At 41.3% G+C, this 15,135-nt stretch overlaps 2 protein-coding genes across 2 annotated transcripts; both read left to right on the top strand.

Moving 5' to 3' along the window:
• The first annotated feature begins 2,539 nt into the window (after positions 1–2,539).
• On the top strand, positions 2,540–4,111 carry LOC135539960 (histone H1.10). The gene has a single exon (XM_064966236.1). The coding sequence runs from the start codon at positions 2,608–2,610 to the stop codon at positions 3,190–3,192; it is 585 nt and encodes a 194-aa protein (XP_064822308.1). The 5' UTR covers positions 2,540–2,607; the 3' UTR covers positions 3,193–4,111.
• A 1,755-nt stretch (positions 4,112–5,866) lies between these two features.
• On the top strand, positions 5,867–11,455 carry LOC135539959 (actin-related protein 2/3 complex subunit 4). The gene is made up of 6 exons (XM_064966235.1): positions 5,867–5,934; positions 7,744–7,862; positions 9,891–10,002; positions 10,338–10,433; positions 10,650–10,820; positions 10,907–11,455. The coding sequence occupies exons 1-6, from the start codon at positions 5,932–5,934 to the stop codon at positions 10,910–10,912; spliced, it is 507 nt and encodes a 168-aa protein (XP_064822307.1). The 5' UTR covers positions 5,867–5,931; the 3' UTR covers positions 10,913–11,455.
• Positions 11,456–15,135: the final 3,680 nt, after the last annotated feature.

Raw genomic sequence — 15,135 nt, 5'->3', positions numbered from 1 at the left:
TACAGTATAAACAAGTCTATATACGATGTGAGCAAATGAGGTGAGATAAGGGAGGTAAAGGCAAAGGCCAGGGTGGCGAAGTAAATACAATATAGCAAGTAAAACACTGGAATGGTAGATTTGCAATGGAAGAATGTGCAAAGTAGAAATAAAAATAATGGGGTGCAAAAGAGCTAAATAAAATTAAATACAGTAGGGAAAGAGGTAGTAGTTTGGGCTAAAATATAGGTGGGCTATGTACAGGTGCAGTAATCTGTGAGCTGCTCTGACAGTTGGTGCTTAAAGCTAGTGAGGGAGATAAGTGTTTCCAGTTTCAGAGAATTTTGTAGTTCGTTCCAGTCATTGGCAGCAGAGAACTGGAAGGAGAGCCGGCCAAAGAAAGAATTGGTTTTGGGGGTGACTGGAGAGATATACCTGCTGGAGCGTGTGCTACAGGTGGGAGATGCTATGGTGACCAGCGAGCTGAGATAAGGGGGGACTTTACCTAGCAGGGTCTTGTAGATGACATGGAGCCAGTGGGTTTGGCGACGAGTATGAAGCGAGGGCAAGCCAACGAGAGCGTACAGGTCGCAATGGTGGGTAGTATATGGGGCTTTGGTGACAAAAGGATGTTGAAGGATGTTTTTTTGCGAAATAGGAAGCCAATTCTAGATTTAACTTTGGATTGGAGATGTTTGATATGGGTCTGGAAGGAGAGTTTACAGTCTAACCAGACACCTAAGTATTTGTAGTTGTCCATGTATTCTAAGTCAGAGCCGTCCAGAGTAGTGATGTTGGACAGGCGGGCAGGTGCGGGTAACGATCGGTTGAAGAGCATGCATTTAGTTTTACTTGTATTTAAGAGCAATTGGAGGCCATGGAAGGAGAGTTGTATGGCATTGAAGCTTGCCTGGAGGGTTGTTAACACAGTGTCCAAAGAAGGGACAGAAGTATACAGAATGGTGTCGTCTGCGTAGAGGTGGATCAGAGACTCACCAGCAGCAAGAGCGACCTCATTGATGTATACAGAGAAGAGAGTCGGTCGAAGAATTGAACCCTGTGGCACCCCCATAGAGACTGCCGAGGTCCGGACAGCAGACCCTCCGATTTGACACACTGAACTCTATCAGAGAAGTAGTTGGTGAATCAGGCGAGGCAATCATTTGAGAAACCAAGGCTGTCGAGTCTGCCGATGAGGATATGGTGATTGACAGATTCGAAAGCCTTGGCCAGATCAATGAACACGGCTGCACAGTAATGTTTCTTATCGATGGCGGTTAAGATATCGTTTAGGACCTTGAGCGTGGCTGAGGTGCACCCATGACCAGCTCTGAAACCATGATTGGAACCACATTTTATAATTATTTTTCCTAATTATGTGCCTTAACTGGATTTGTTAGGAATGCCGATACATTATAATCAGGGTCAATTAATAAATCCTCTACAGGATCAGTTTCCCCCCTCCCCCGAGGGACAGTTGAGCTTACATAGGCTAATGTGATTAGCATGAGGTTGTAACAAGAAAATTTCCCAGGACATAGACATATCTGATATGGGCAGAAAGCTTACATTCTTGTTAATCTAACTCTGCTGTCCAATTCACAGTAGCTATTACAGTGGAAGAATTCCATGCGATTGTTTCAGGGTGCACAATTATGTACAAATGTATTAATAAACCAATTGGGCACATTTGGGCAGTCTTAATACAACATTTTATACAGAAATGAAATGGTTCATTGAATGTCTAAATATTAGCACATACACTGCCATCTAGTGGCCAAAATCGAAATTGCCCCTAACCTGAAATAGTACATTATGGCCTTTCTCTTGCATTTAAACGATGATGGGGGAAAAAAACGCATGTGTTATTCTCCTACATTGATTTCACATTTACGCAAACTTCAAAGTGTTTCCTTTCAAATGGTATCAAGAATATGCATATCCTTGTTCCAGGTCCTGAGCTACAGGCAGTTAGATTTGGGTATGTCATTTTAGACGAAAATTGGAAAATAAAAAGGGTCCGATCCTTTTAATAGTATTGGTGCCGCGCATGATAGGGAATAAATCTCGATTTGTCAATAGGCTGCCACGCGAGGGCGTTTGTGTTAGTTTACATGAATTAAACGTTTTGTGTTGCTGTGGTATTTCATTTAATCGGCATATCATTGATCCATTTCGAATGGCCATACTCTACACTGTTGATTTGCAAGTAGTATTTTGTCAAATAATTTACCGTTTTCAAGTATTTTTCTCCTGAAGTGGGTGCCCCCCTCCTATTTGGAGCTGCGTGTGTGGAGTGCCCTCTGCTCATTCACTGTTTTCTTTGAGATTTCGACATGGACTGATGTGAGCGCAATACAGAACATAATGCATCGCTTAGGCTTCAGAAAAGTTGCTGGTTATAAAATAATGACCTGTCCAATTACGATAAAATCACCTCCAAACAAAAATCTAAAAGCACATATTCCAACATACCATTTCCGCACTCTATGTTGTTGTTCCCAATCACGTCCGTTTGGTAGTTATATAGCCAAGCCAATCCACCACACACCCACATTCACAGCAAACCCGACGGTGATAACAGTGCAGTGCAGAGCAGAACTTCACCTTGGTTTCAAAGTAAACGTCATGGTGAAAAGCGAGGTGGAGATGACTATAAACGCGGAGGAGGCTCCAGTGGCAAGTGGGCCTAAACCAGCCAAGAAAAAGAAAAATAAGAAAAAAAAGAATAAGCCTGGCAAATACAGTGTTCTTGTGCTAGACGCTGTCAAAAAGTTGAATGAGCGAAGCGGTTCGTCTTTGGTAAAAATTTATAATGAAGCCAAGAAGGCAAGCTGGTTTGATGAGCAGAATGGGCGAACCTACCTGCGGTATTCTATCCGAGCGCTGGTACTCAACAACACGCTGATCCAAGTAAAGGGCATGGGGGCGAACGGTTCCTTCAGGCTCAATGAAGATAAGTTCGCGAAAAAGGTACCGAAAAAGACTCAGTCCAAGCCAGCCAAGACCACCACGAAAACTGCCAAAGCATCGACAACCAAGAAGACAACCATCAAGCCAAAGGCGAAGAGCAGCCCGAAGAAGGCACCAGACGCAAAGAAGCCCGCGGCTAAAATGAAGAAGCTGGGTGTCAAAAAGGTGATCGCTGCACAGAAGAACAAGAAGCCGAAGAAGGCCAGCAAGCCACCAGCCAAGTCACCGAGGAAGAAGTAGCCTAGTCGCTATCAAATACAGAACTTTATTTGAGATTTTTATTTTTACACCTTTTGTTGTAGTGTTTTTTCTTCCATGGTTGGTTTCACTGGCATACAATGCATAATCAACGGATTATTATAGGCTAAAAGTTATTTTATGTTTATTCTCTGCAAGGCAATGATTGGCTCAGTGGCGTTTTGTCAGAGGGACCATGAGTGTAGTGTTGCTTTGAATAACAGGCAACGCCCCCAGTTTTATGTTGTCTCTTGTCAGTCCGAGAGATGCCCTGCTACAAAATGATACATTGTAACAGATATGTTTTTACCTTTACCCAAAGGTTTCCCCTTACGGATATGACCAGGAAATCCTAATCGTGGCTTTTCATTATTTTCGAGGTGGCTGACAACATTGCGAAAGTGTATTTGTTATTCTGAGAAATTGATGGTTTAAAAGACTACGTATGTCTATTTGAGCATTGTATTGTCTCTTCGGAACACGTGGCACTGAAGTGATTGTTAATCTCTGTAAATAAATACCTTAACACGGTCATTTTTGCATTTTGTGACAAACATAAACATTTCTATTTAAATTTGAATGTGAGGATAATTTCCTACACTGTCTGTTTACTATACATAGACCAATGTCAGAATAGTTGAGTATCTTATATTTAATTATGCATGTTGGACTCAATGAAATCTCGAGTTTCTCCACATATTGTTCAGCTTCATATTTTCTGGTTGGTCTCATAGCTGCGGAATAAGGGGTGCTGAGGATGCTAAAGCGCACCTGAAAAATCGGGATTAATTACATCAAAAATACAAATGTAATGCACTGGGCCCTTACTTGTCCTGTATTAGCAGACAGATATAATTCTGTGGCGCAGCAAAAACTTGAGTGATTTGGAGCACATGGTATTAAACTGTTAATCTTTCTTGTATTTTGTTTCATTGAAAGTGTATATCCTGCCTAGTGGCTCAGTTTTTAACTACACAGCTAACCATCCTAAAATCTGGATAGGTGTTAGGTGTAACATTAGCCCATAGGCCTGCTATGCTACGCTATATTTGGTTATGTTACATAAAATGCTAATTATGTGATCTTGCAAGACATTGATTAAGCTTTGATCTAACTTTACTAAACGAGCACCATTGTGAGAAGTGATCTGTTTGTGATGAGTAGGACTATTAGGTGTAGGCAACGGATCTTGGTAAGTGTTATTGTAAATGATTGGAGTACCCCTTGGTTCTAAAATGACAGTGCTAAGTCAACTTTGATTTGATTAGCTTGAACACATTGTTACAATATACCTTATTTCAGAATAAAATAAAACAGAGCGGTGGACTATCAATGTATATAATTGATTTTCATAGATTTAATAAAGTAGTGAACATAAATCGTTAATGTGCAGGCAATTCATTTTAAAACAGCCATACAAATCTAGCTTTTAGTGTGGTGTATTCATGCATCTCAAACTCTAAAATATATATATTATTTTAGAAACTATAACCTAAATGCATTATCTCCAACTTGGCCCAATTTCCATTTTCCCACCCTGACATAGCCTACCAAGCTAGAACTGACCCTGCGTCTCAACCAATAGCCAATATAGGCTAAATATCCCAAGCAGGGCTACATCAACTTCCAGAAAGGGTCAGGCTCTTGGGCTTTGTGGTGGCTACTCTGGTTTGGGGGTCCTCTGCAAAATGGTGTCGCTGTAATCAAGGGGTCACATATCGTTCTGGGTTCCACTGTGCAAGAGCAGGTCTGTGGAGTTTTATGAACATTAACGCAGACACATTAATTTATATATATTTTTCAATGTTCTGATGTTCATAACTTGTCAAGCCTCCAACGGGCCTCTGCAGTGCATACATGTAGCCTACATATTTATTTGGTTTGTCATTCTATTTTTTTTCTATTACTACACAGCATCTTCAGAGTCTCTCATTCTCTTCTGTTGTCAGTTCACATGACATGCATTTAGTGGCGGCTTGAGTGTATGAGCTAATTACACAACAGTTGTTTATTGCTTGATTTGGTTTAAGTGTGTAACGGTACAATCGTTTTCAAGATCATATGTAGTTTAGTCAATTTACACATGGGGCTTGCACACTCAACAAATGCAAATATCTAATACGACAGAATCTGGCTCTGGAGCAGAAGCTTGCATACTGCAGCTCTTTTAAGAATCACAAAATTATATCGTCAATAATACAGAATCAGATTATTGCACCATAAAACCCACTAAGACTATGGAAACAGACCTTCGTAAATTCCCCCCCTATTGGCAAAATTGTGGAGAGATCCTTTTACCTTATAAGGAAGAAAACACCAGTCAGACACGTTTTAGAATGATAAGAATAACGAGACAAAATCCTTATCATTCAGTTTAACCATTTCTAGATTGAGTACTGTTCTCATATGAAGAATGAGAGAACCCAAAATAATTCAGAATTCTCTTTTATATTAACATTTTGCTGCTTGTGAATTATATTATCAAAATGTTCTCATCCTATGTAAATTGGGAAATTGTGTAACCAAATAATGGAAACCACCAACAATTACTTTTTAAAATAAAATACAAGTATTACATGTTTGTCTGCTACATTCAAACAATTAATTGTATAGAAAAATCTTTGTCTTCACGAAAAAGGCTCCCCTATGAAGTTTTGTACATAGTGTGTTCCAGTGAGCGCAGAGGGTCACGGAAGAGCCTTGGTAAGTGTACTTCCGTCTTCCCCCAGCGGATACAGAGAAATGGTAAGAGAATGTAGCTATCATTTTTACAATAAAAATAAAGACATTTCGACATTATTTCAACATCAGTCATACGATGAGCAGTATGTCGAGCCTTGCTTGCGTTAATGTGTATGTTTATTGCTTGATTTGGTTTGGTGGCTAGCTAGCTTAGCTAACGTCAGTTAGCATCCCCACCCAAAAGTGAGAATCTGTTTTTAGCCAGTGATGTAGCTAGATACAAGGTTAGTTTGTTAGTTTGGAAGTTAGTGCCAAATACTGTAAACTAAAGTATCCTTTCAAATGTATGCATAAATATAAACATACATTTTCGGGAAACTATTAGCTAGCAATCTGTAATGGTGAAGCAGGGAGCTCACGTCTGGAATTTTACGTCATCTATCAAGCTGGTATATAAAAAAAAAATGATTGCCATGAGTAAAGATCCCCATGCCACATTGAAAATATATCGAAGACAAGCCGGTAGAAGAGGCTAACTAGTTAGCAGAGATCTCTAATCTCAGGCAGCCAGCCTAGGTATTTAAGAGGTATGCTGTCTCAACATTTGCTTTCATTTGTCCTCACCACCTAACTATAGTTAGTTATGCACTTGCATCTCGCCAGAATTATTTTGCTTTGCAGTAGGTAGGTCCAAAGTCTAGATTTCTCTTAATTGCACTTCACACACATAGGGTTGCAGTAAGACTTGCCCACTGAAATGTCCGCCCCCATTTACATCGACGGGGCTGTAGTGGAGCGGGTTTGAGAGCTTCAAGTTCCTTGGTGTCCACATCAATAACAAACTATCATGGTCCAAAAACACCAATACAGTCGTGAAGAGGGCACAACAACGCCTATTCCCCCTAAGGAGACTGAAATTATTTGGCATGGGTCCTCAGATTCTCAAAAAGTTCTACAGCTGCACCATCAAGAGCATGACTGGTTGGTTGCATCACCGCTTGGTATGGTAACTGCTTGGCATCTGACGCAAGGTGCTACAGAGAGTAGTGCGAACAGCCCAGTACTTCACTCAGGCCAAGCTTCTTTATTCAATGTAAAACATAGCAAACATTTCGAAAAACCTGTTTTTGCTTTGTCATTATGTGGTATTATGTGTAGATTGAGGGAGGGGAAACTATTTAATCTATTTTAGAATAAGGCTGTAATCAAAAAAGTCAAGGGGGAACTTGCTTAGTTAAATAAAATTAAAAGGGGGTCTGAATACTTTCCGAATGCACTGTACTCATGTGGTCAATATACTTCCTATTTTTCCATTTGAAGGACTCCTGGATGTATCAATTTAATGGTGACTTCACTCATGTTCCACGGTCAACATTATTGTTTTGAATTTGGGTTGTTAGGCCTATTTGAGTTTTTACTGACTGTGTTTGAGTTTCTGGGATGGTGAAACCAGTGTTGAGCTTTTAGAAACCGCAGTATCAAATACGCACTGCTGAGCTGTGTTGTCAGCCCAACCATGAGCCATTGCTATGGAAGACACAGTATGCCAAGAATTTTAGCTGCAGGTCTAGGCCTGCATGCCTGACAGTACTTTTGCCCTCAGTTTGTAAGGAGAGGTGGTGGTGTAGGAATAAGGGTAAGGGCCTTTTTAGCTAATAGTTTTAGAGGATGGTAGGGTGGAGTGAGGCGGTATTTGGTGGTAAGAGAGGCTGAGGTCCAGTTCACTCCCCCTCTTGGATGTAAAATAGGATTTAGGGAAGGGGCATCTTCGTTATAGTAGCTAAGTAAAGCGTGGTAGGGGTATTTGGTGGAGTGTATGGGAGATATCCCCTCATCTTCTAACTTTTTTTTTTCCTCCTCTTTCTCCCTCAGACAGCAACTCTGCGCCCGTACCTCAACGCTGTGCGTGCCACGCTGCAGGCCGCCCTCTGTCTGGAGAACTTCTCCTCTCAGGTGGTGGAGCGCCACAACAAGCCAGAGGTGGAGGTCCGGTGAGTCCCTGTGTGTCTGTTTGTGTGCAGGATAGTGTGTGTTTTTGGGTATTTGACCTTGCAGGTGTATGTTATCCCCCTCAGGAGAGTGTGTTTGACCTAGCACGTGTATGTTATCCCCCTCAGGAGAGTGTGTTTGACCTAGCACGTGTATGTTATCCCCCTCAGGAGAGTGTGTTTGACCTAGCATGTGTATGTTATCCCCCTCAGGAGAGTGTGTTTGACCTAGCACGTGTATGTTATCCCCCTCAGGAGAGTGTGTTTGACCTAGCACGTGTATGTTATCCCCTCAGGAGAGTGTGTTTGACCTAGCACGTGTATGTTATCCCCTCAGGAGAGTGTGTTTGACCTAGCACGTGTATGTTATCCCCTCAGGAGAGTGTGTTTGACCTAGCACGTGTATGTTATCCCCTCAGGAGAGTGTGTTTGACCTAGCACGTGTATGTTATCCCCCTCAGGAGAGTGTGTTTGACCTAGCACGTGTATGTTATCCCCTCAGGAGAGTGTGTTTGACCTTGCACGTGTATGTTATCCCCTCAGGAGAGTGTGTTTGACCTAGCACGTGTATGTTATCCCCCTCAGGAGAGTGTGTTTGACCTAGCACGTGTATGTTATCCCCTCAGGAGAGTGTGTTTGACCTAGCACGTGTATGTTATCCCCTCAGGAGAGTGTGTTTGACCTAGCACGTGTATGTTATCCCCTCAGGAGAGTGTGTTTGACCTAGCACGTGTATGTTATCCCCTCAGGAGAGTGTGTTTGACCTAGCACGTGTATGTTATCCCCTCAGGAGAGTGTGTTTGACCTAGCACGTGTATGTTATCCCCTCAGGAGAGTGTGTTTGACCTAGCACGTGTATGTTATCCCCCTCAGGAGAGTGTGTTTGACCTAGCACGTGTATGTTATCCCCTCAGGAGAGTGTGTTTGACCTAGCACGTGTATGTTATCCCCTCAGGAGAGTGTGTTTGACCTAGCACGTGTATGTTATCCCCTCAGGAGAGTGTGTTTGACCTAGCACGTGTATGTTATCCCCCCTCAGGAGAGTGTGTTTGACCTAGCACGTGTATGTTATCCCCTCAGGAGAGTGTGTTTGACCTAGCACGTGTATGTTATCCCCTCAGGAGAGTGTGTTTGACCTAGCACGTGTATGTTATCCCCTCAGGAGAGTGTGTTTGACCTAGCACGTGTATGTTATCCCCCTCAGGAGAGTGTGTTTGACCTAGCACGTGTATGTTATCCCCCTCAGGAGAGTGTGTTTGACCTAGCACGTGTATGTTATCCCCTCAGGAGAGTGTGTTTGACCTAGCACGTGTATGTTATCCCCCTCAGGAGAGTGTGTTTGACCTAGCACGTGTATGTTATCCCCTCAGGAGAGTGTTTGACCTAGCACGTGTATGTTATCCCCTCAGGAGAGTGTGTTTGACCTAGCACGTGTATGTTATCCCCTCAGGAGAGTGTGTTTGACCTAGCACGTGTATGTTATCCCCTCTGGAGAGTGTGTTTGACCTAGCACGTGTATGTTATCCCCTCAGGAGAGTGTGTTTGACCTAGCACGTGTATGTTATCCCCTCAGGAGAGTGTGTTTGACCTAGCATGTGTATGTTATCCCCTCAGGAGAGTGTGTTTGACCTAGCACGTGTATGTTATCCCCTCAGGAGAGTGTGTTTGACCTAGCACATGTATGTTATCCCCCTCAGGAGAGTGTGTTTGACCTAGCACGTGTATGTTATCCCCCTCAGGAGAGTGTGTTTGACCTAGCACGTGTATGTTATCCCCCTCTGGAGAGTGTGTTTGACCTAGCACGTGTATGTTATCCCCTCAGGAGAGTGTGTTTGACCTAGCACGTGTATGTTATCCCCCTCAGGAGAGTGTGTTTGACCTAGCACGTGTATGTTATCCCCCTCAGGAGAGTGTGTTTGACCTAGCACGTGTATGTTATCCCCTCAGGAGAGTGTGTTTGACCTAGCACGTGTATGTTATCCCCCTCTGGAGAGTGTGTTTGACCTAGCAGGTGTATGTTATCCCCCTCAGGAGCAGTAAAGAGTTGCTGCTGCAGCCAGTCATCATCAGTCGTAATGACAAGGAGAAGGTTCTTATCGAGGGCTCCATCAACTCAGTCCGAGTCAGCATCGCTGTCAAGCAGGTCAGTGAGACTACTTATTCCAACGTGTTTAACTTGTCCTTCGGTGCAGTTGACATGCTTGATTTAGGTGACTTTCATGCTTTATTCATATTTCGGGATCTTTTTCTCCGTCATTGTCGTTACCCTAACAGAAGTGCAGAGATGTAAGCTCAGCTGTACCCTTTTTCCCCCTGTTATGTGAGGATGATTGTTTGATGGTTTGTCATAGACATGAAATGTATACTGTGATTAGTTGTTTTTTACCACCTGGTGTATGATTGCTGGCTTTTAGAGCTGTAGCCTGTGATTGGTGGGTGCTAAGTCTGTCTGCTGTGTGATTTGCTGTGTCCCTGAAGGCAGATGAGATTGAGAAGATCCTGTGCCATAAGTTCATGCGCTTCATGATGATGAGAGCAGAGAACTTCTTCATCCTGAGGAGGAAACCAGTGGAGGTGAGAAATGAGAGGGACTGGTGGCACAACCAACAGTTTGAGTTGAAACATCAGGATAATGTTTGTTCCCCTCTTAGAGAACTCAAGCGGTCATATTTTCACACTTTCAAATAAAATATTTACATAGAAAACAATTGGCAGTGCAAAGAGCAAAACGGCCTCAGTACTCATCATTCCCCTCCTTTATCTCTCCCCCTCTCCTTCATTTGTCCGCAGGGCTATGACATCAGTTTCCTCATCACCAACTTCCACACAGAGCAGATGTACAAGCACAAGCTGGTGGACTTCGTCATCCATTTCATGGAAGAGATCGACAAGGAGATCAGTGAGATGAAGCTGTCTGTCAATGCCAGGGCCCGTATCGTCGCTGAGGAGTTCCTCAAAAACGTGAGTCCTGTCTGTCTCTCTTAACTTCTAAGTGAAAAGACAGAAAGTTTCATTTGACCTGACATCCATGTTTTTGACTTACGCAGTTCTAAGAAAATTCCCAAACATTCCTTACGCTGATCACAACTGTCAACATGGTTTCTTGGAGGGTGCGCATCACAGGACAGAGAGAGAAGGGGCAAAAGTGTGACCAGTCAATCGCAGTCGAAAACAGTAAAGACTCATCAGACCAATGGGGTGTGGCCCTTCATTAAGGTATCCCTGTGCTCAAAAATATTGATGTTTGTACATAATGAATATTCACAGCCTCATTTAATTTCTGATTTTAGAACAAAGCTTTAAAATCAGGGTGGGTCCTTAAAATGAAACCCTAATCAATATTAATGAGCACAGGAAAATTCAGATTTTGTTTTGATAATGTAAACAGTTTATTTTACTTTTTTTATATAAATATTATATGCACACCATTTTTTTGCTATGTTTTTGTTACAACAAACATTCAAACCTGAGGAAAAATGAATTGGTGCACTTGTTTCTTGTCTTAATACACACAGAGCAGACCCTATCATTGATGGAAATTATTGTGATGATAATAATAGTGCTGGCAGTGATGATGAATAAACCCCTTTATTGTTTGTTTGCATTTTGGTGTGTTATTTACAGAAAAAAGACATTACACTACATTATTTTATTAATGAATCATTAACTATTTACATAGGGGGGAATTCCTACATAATTCCTACATACATAATTATTTTTACCGCATTCTGACTTTGAACTTAAGCATGGGAAAATGCATGTGCCAGCCAGGTATTCGTTTGGGATGGAGATTGCAAAAATGCAGGTGTGTTTACAGATATGCTTATTCTGACTTTGACTTGAATTCCACCACCTTTATGTGCGAGGAACAATGAAGGTTAAGTAACCTGTCAGTTCCAAGTGGAAAAACATAACGTTTTTCTGACAAATAACACCATTCTCCATGCCCTGTAATTTACAAATTGATAAGGGCTTGGTAAATGACTTAATCTGGATAAAGGAATTGGAAATGTAAATGACAATTCTTTTAGATCCATTTGACCTTATCACTGGAGTTGTGAAACCAGTCATTTGGCAGCAAACTGAAGCGTATCACCTTTTCCACAGTGAAGTTAATGAAATGCTGTTCTTATAACTTGCAGGGATGTAATTGAGACCCAACCTATAGGCTTCACAAGCCATATGCACACATGATGTATAGCGTCATTTCTGATTTCTAGAATGTTTTAATTAAACGCCTGGACTTTCCACCAGTGGAGGCTGCTGAGAGGACAGCTCATAATAATGGCTGTAATGGAATGGTATTGAAGACAAATGTGGTTTTTAAAACGTAACTACAAATATTCAAATGTATTTAAGTTAATACCTGCAGTCCAGTGGAGGCTGCTGAGGGGAGGTCTGCTCATAATATGTTTGATGATACCTTTCCATTTATTCTGTTCCAGCCATAACCACGTGCCCGTCCTCCCCAATTAAGGTGCCACCAACCTCCTGTGCTGCAGTCAATTTGTGCAATAGATTAGGAAATAAAGCAGATTGCGTTCTTTATTTCACCTGTCACATTATTTAACATTATAAAGCTTACCGTAGTTCTCCAGAACAGCTGAGCCAGTCATGTGTGGTATTCAATTCACTACTAGATGTTTGCCATCAGATATAACGGCTGACGTGCTTTAGAAGTAAAAAAATATATATCATCTGAGTTATCTTTACAGCTGCCATTTTTTTCCCCTATAATTGTTTCCCTTCTCTGTGCACCAATACTTTGCCTTCAGAAAAGCGTGCATCACAACTTTATTCATTAGCACAATTTCTCTTCTTTAGGATTGTGTTGGCGGATCGCATCCAATCTAAGGTGCATGCACCGCCACCTACTGTACTGGAGTGTGAGGCTATTCACTGTCTACCAACATTTAGGCTCCTGAGATGCGAAGCGGTCTAAGGCACTGCATCTCAGTGTATGAGGCGTCATTACAGACCCTGGTTAGATTCCAGGCTGTATCACAAATGGCCGTGATTGGGAGTCCCATAGGGGTTTGGCTGTCATTGTAAATAAGAATGTGTTCTTAACTGGCTTGCCTAGTTAAATAGAGGTTACATTTAAATTATTATTATTTTTAATCTTTGTGATACAGTATTGTAAAATTGGGGAAAAGGAAAAATTATCCTGCCAACTATTAGCTCTCTAAAAAAAAATAAACCCTACCCCATTCCACGATTTTACCCTACCAACAGTCTGGGATGACAGAACACTATGGCTCAACACCCCCTGCAACTGTTCTGCAGTAAAACCTTGCAATCCCAAGTATTTCTCTGCCGCTGCCACCACAACCTCTATTTTATGTGACTTTCGATCGAGTTCTGGAGTACAATTGACAACCATAGCTATGAATGCCAAGAAACCTACCTTACTGAAGCACAAATTCTTCCCATCGCTCTCTATTAGTCTCTGCCTACTCACAGGAATCCTCTCAGGAACCCTCACACAATTTATATTGTTTACTTTTGCTTGTAAATGTCCACACTCACTGAAAATGACATTCGGTAGCTACTAGCTATGCTTGTATAACTGAGCTGTATTTGCCTTTCTTTGCAATTAGTCTATGTTCGTCTTCCTTCGTTAGCATTTAGCTAACAGCGTATGTGATTTCTCTATTATTTGTGCTAATTTTGTTAGGATTTTGGTAATAGAGGCCCAATGGGCTTTTTTTGCTTTGTGCTATGCCGGTAATACGGTAAATCTCAGGACGGCAGAAGAGCAGTATGACAATCTGGATATCGCCCAAGCCTACCGGGCGCACTGGTGTCATCACATTTCCATGATTATTAGGGCAGGTTTATAGGACTACTGTTCAACCCCTATTGTACTTACCTTCCAATAGTTCATGGATTGAACAATTGCATATGCCAACTTTCAGGATTAATCAAACCACTATTTTTGATTCACCAATATATTTTGTACGTAAAGGCTCTCCATACCTGTTTTTTTATTATTCATAAATACTTTCCTAACCCTAAATAATATATTCTAACGAGTCTGTCGAGAAATTTGGTATGGCTTTAGTTAAATGTAATGAAAACCCTATTGAATGAAAATGGCACAAGAAATGCTGTTGGCCAGCAAGTGGGAGGATTTTCAGCAATTTTAAATGTATTCAGCGTGCAAGAGAACCACGCCTGCAAAGCCCTTAAGGTAAGTCTGAATACCAACTACAGAGGAGTGCGTAGGAAAGCTATACATTTCCTAAGTATGAATCGGGCCCATTATTAAGTTCAAGGTCAGAATACCCATAGAGAGAAAAATGCATTAAAAAAGTAATTAAGTTCCATTTACACACACTTAATTTGGGTCGGAATCGGCCCCTGTGTGTGAAAGCTCTCCAAAACCTTTTTTTTTTATGTAGGTAGATCCATAAATACCTTAGCCTAAATAATATACAGTGCATTCAGAAAATATTCAGACCCCTTCCCTATTTCCATATTTTGTTACGTTACAGCCTTATTCTAAAATGTATTTAAAAAAATAAAATCCTCATCAATCTATACACAATAACCCATAATGACAAAGCGAAAACAGTTTAATTGTTTTTTTTTATTTGAGCAAATGTATATATATATAAAAAAAACAGGAATACCTTATTTAAATAAGTATTCAGACCCTTTGCTATGAGACTTAAAATTGAGCTCAGGTGCATCCTGTTTCCATTGATCATCCTTGAGATTTTTCTACAACTTGATTGGAGTCCACATGTGGTAAATTAATTTGATTGGACATGATTTGGAAAGGCACACACCTACAGTGGGGCAAAACAGTATTTAGTCAGCCACCAATTGTGCAAGTGCTCCCACTTAAAACGATGAGAGAGGCCTGTAATTTTCATCATAGGTACACTTCAACTATGACAGACAAAATTAGAAGAAAAAAATCCAGAAAATCACATTGTAGGACTTGTAATTAATTTATTTGCAAATTATGGTGGAAAATAAGTATTTGGTCACCTACAAACAAGCAAGATTTATGGCTCTCACAGACCTGTAACTTCTTATTTAAGAGGCTCCTCTGTCCTCCACTCGTTACCTGTATTAATGGCACCTGTTTGAACTTGTTATCAGTATAAAAGACACCTGTCCACAACCTCAAACAGAAACACCAGAAACTAAATTGTAGACCTGCACCAGGCTGGAAAGACTGCATCTGCAATAGGTAAGCAGCTTGGTTTGAAGAAATCAACTGTGGGACTCCACGCAAGATCTCACCCTGTGGGGTCAAAATGAT

This window comes from Oncorhynchus masou, chromosome 5 (assembly GCF_036934945.1).
Source record: "Oncorhynchus masou masou isolate Uvic2021 chromosome 5, UVic_Omas_1.1, whole genome shotgun sequence".
Taxonomy (NCBI): Eukaryota; Metazoa; Chordata; class Actinopteri; order Salmoniformes; family Salmonidae; genus Oncorhynchus; species Oncorhynchus masou.
This window is presented reverse-complemented; position numbering and strand designations above follow the sequence as displayed.

Bases quoted from the DNA above. Each gene is read 5' to 3' on its own strand.
- LOC135539960 (XM_064966236.1), top strand. From the start codon at position 2,608: ATGGTGAAAAGCGAGGTGGAGATGACTATAAACGCGGAGGAGGCTCCA.
- LOC135539959 (XM_064966235.1), top strand. The intron at 7,863-9,890 runs GTGAGTCCCTGT...TATCCCCCTCAG, and splicing joins AAGCCAGAGGTGGAGGTCCG to GAGCAGTAAAGAGTTGCTGC. The intron at 10,434-10,649 runs GTGAGAAATGAG...ATTTGTCCGCAG, and splicing joins TGAGGAGGAAACCAGTGGAG to GGCTATGACATCAGTTTCCT.